Source organism: Olea europaea, chromosome 16 (genome assembly GCF_002742605.1).
Source record: "Olea europaea var. sylvestris chromosome 16, O_europaea_v1, whole genome shotgun sequence".
Taxonomy (NCBI): Eukaryota; Viridiplantae; Streptophyta; class Magnoliopsida; order Lamiales; family Oleaceae; genus Olea; species Olea europaea.
The window spans coordinates 3,138,384-3,139,367 of record NC_036252.1 but is presented as its reverse complement, the minus strand read 5'-3'; the positions used below and the strand labels follow the sequence as shown (position 1 = coordinate 3,139,367).

The following is a 984-nucleotide window of genomic DNA, read 5'->3' as shown; positions in this document are numbered from 1 at the left end:
TGGACCCCACCAAAATAAGGCTGATTCATTATCAGCCCTTTGATCTTGATTGGTGAAAGATTAAGATTAAGTGCACGTAGGGCAGCATGGTATACTATATTTCCTCCTGCACTACTGCCCAATAAGAAAACACGAGAAAAGTCAACCAATTTTATCCATGCATCGCCGCCATTAACAAACACAGCCTGTTTTCTAGCCCACATGATAGCATCCATGGCATCATCGTAGGCTGCTGGGAGGCGGTGCTCGGGGGCAAGCCTGTACTCGACCGACGCCACCACTGCCGGAAACTGCGCTGAGATCTGATTACAAAATTCATGAAAAATGACAGTTTTTGCACTGAAAAGTACAAAGTCACCCCCATGCAAGTAGATTATGAGTGGAATCTTGCTATTTTTTGTGGGTTTTAAGGGTTTATAGAGACGTATGAAGGTTTTGGTAGAAGGGTTTAATGGTATGTCTTTGGAGAGTGCAATTTGAGTAGTTGAAGTAGGTTCAATATCTGGAGTTGCATTTACCATTGGGATTCTAATCTCTCTTGTTAATGAGCCATCAGGATTTGGTTTGATTCCAAGAACATTGTAGGCTTCTTGTAGAGTGTGTTTTGGTGTTTCCTGTTCATCAGATGATGTGATTTTAAGGCCTAATTGACAGAACAAAAGGAAGAACAGAAGAATATTGTATATAGCCATAGCCACTGCTTTTCTTTTCTTGCAGAAACTATAGAAGAGTGTGTTTTATATTGACGAGTTTAGAGTGTTTTTATATAGAAAAAGACAAGTGGGGGGCTGCCAATGGAGCATACGCTTTGTTCATATCAAGAATTCCATAGCTGTATACTCCATTTTCACACTGATTAAAAAAATATAATTAATATAGTTAAAATTATATATTACCCCTAATGTAAATAATGGGACGGAGAGAGTGTGTTATTATTTAGAAATGGCCCAAGTCCAAGGACGGAGTTAGGGGAGATAACATTTT

General features: G+C 39.2%; 1 protein-coding gene across 1 annotated transcript in view; it reads right to left on the bottom strand.

The window, feature by feature from the left end:
• The window catches only part of LOC111412494 (probable carboxylesterase 8), a 1,676-nt gene extending 938 nt beyond the window's left edge, over positions 1 to 738 (bottom strand). The window contains exon 1 of the mRNA XM_023043434.1: positions 6 to 738. Within this exon, the coding sequence (XP_022899202.1) occupies positions 6 to 692 (687 nt within the window). The 5' untranslated portion in view covers positions 693 to 738. The remainder of the gene's footprint in view (positions 1 to 5) is intronic.
• Between the last annotated feature and the right edge of the window lie 246 nt (positions 739 to 984).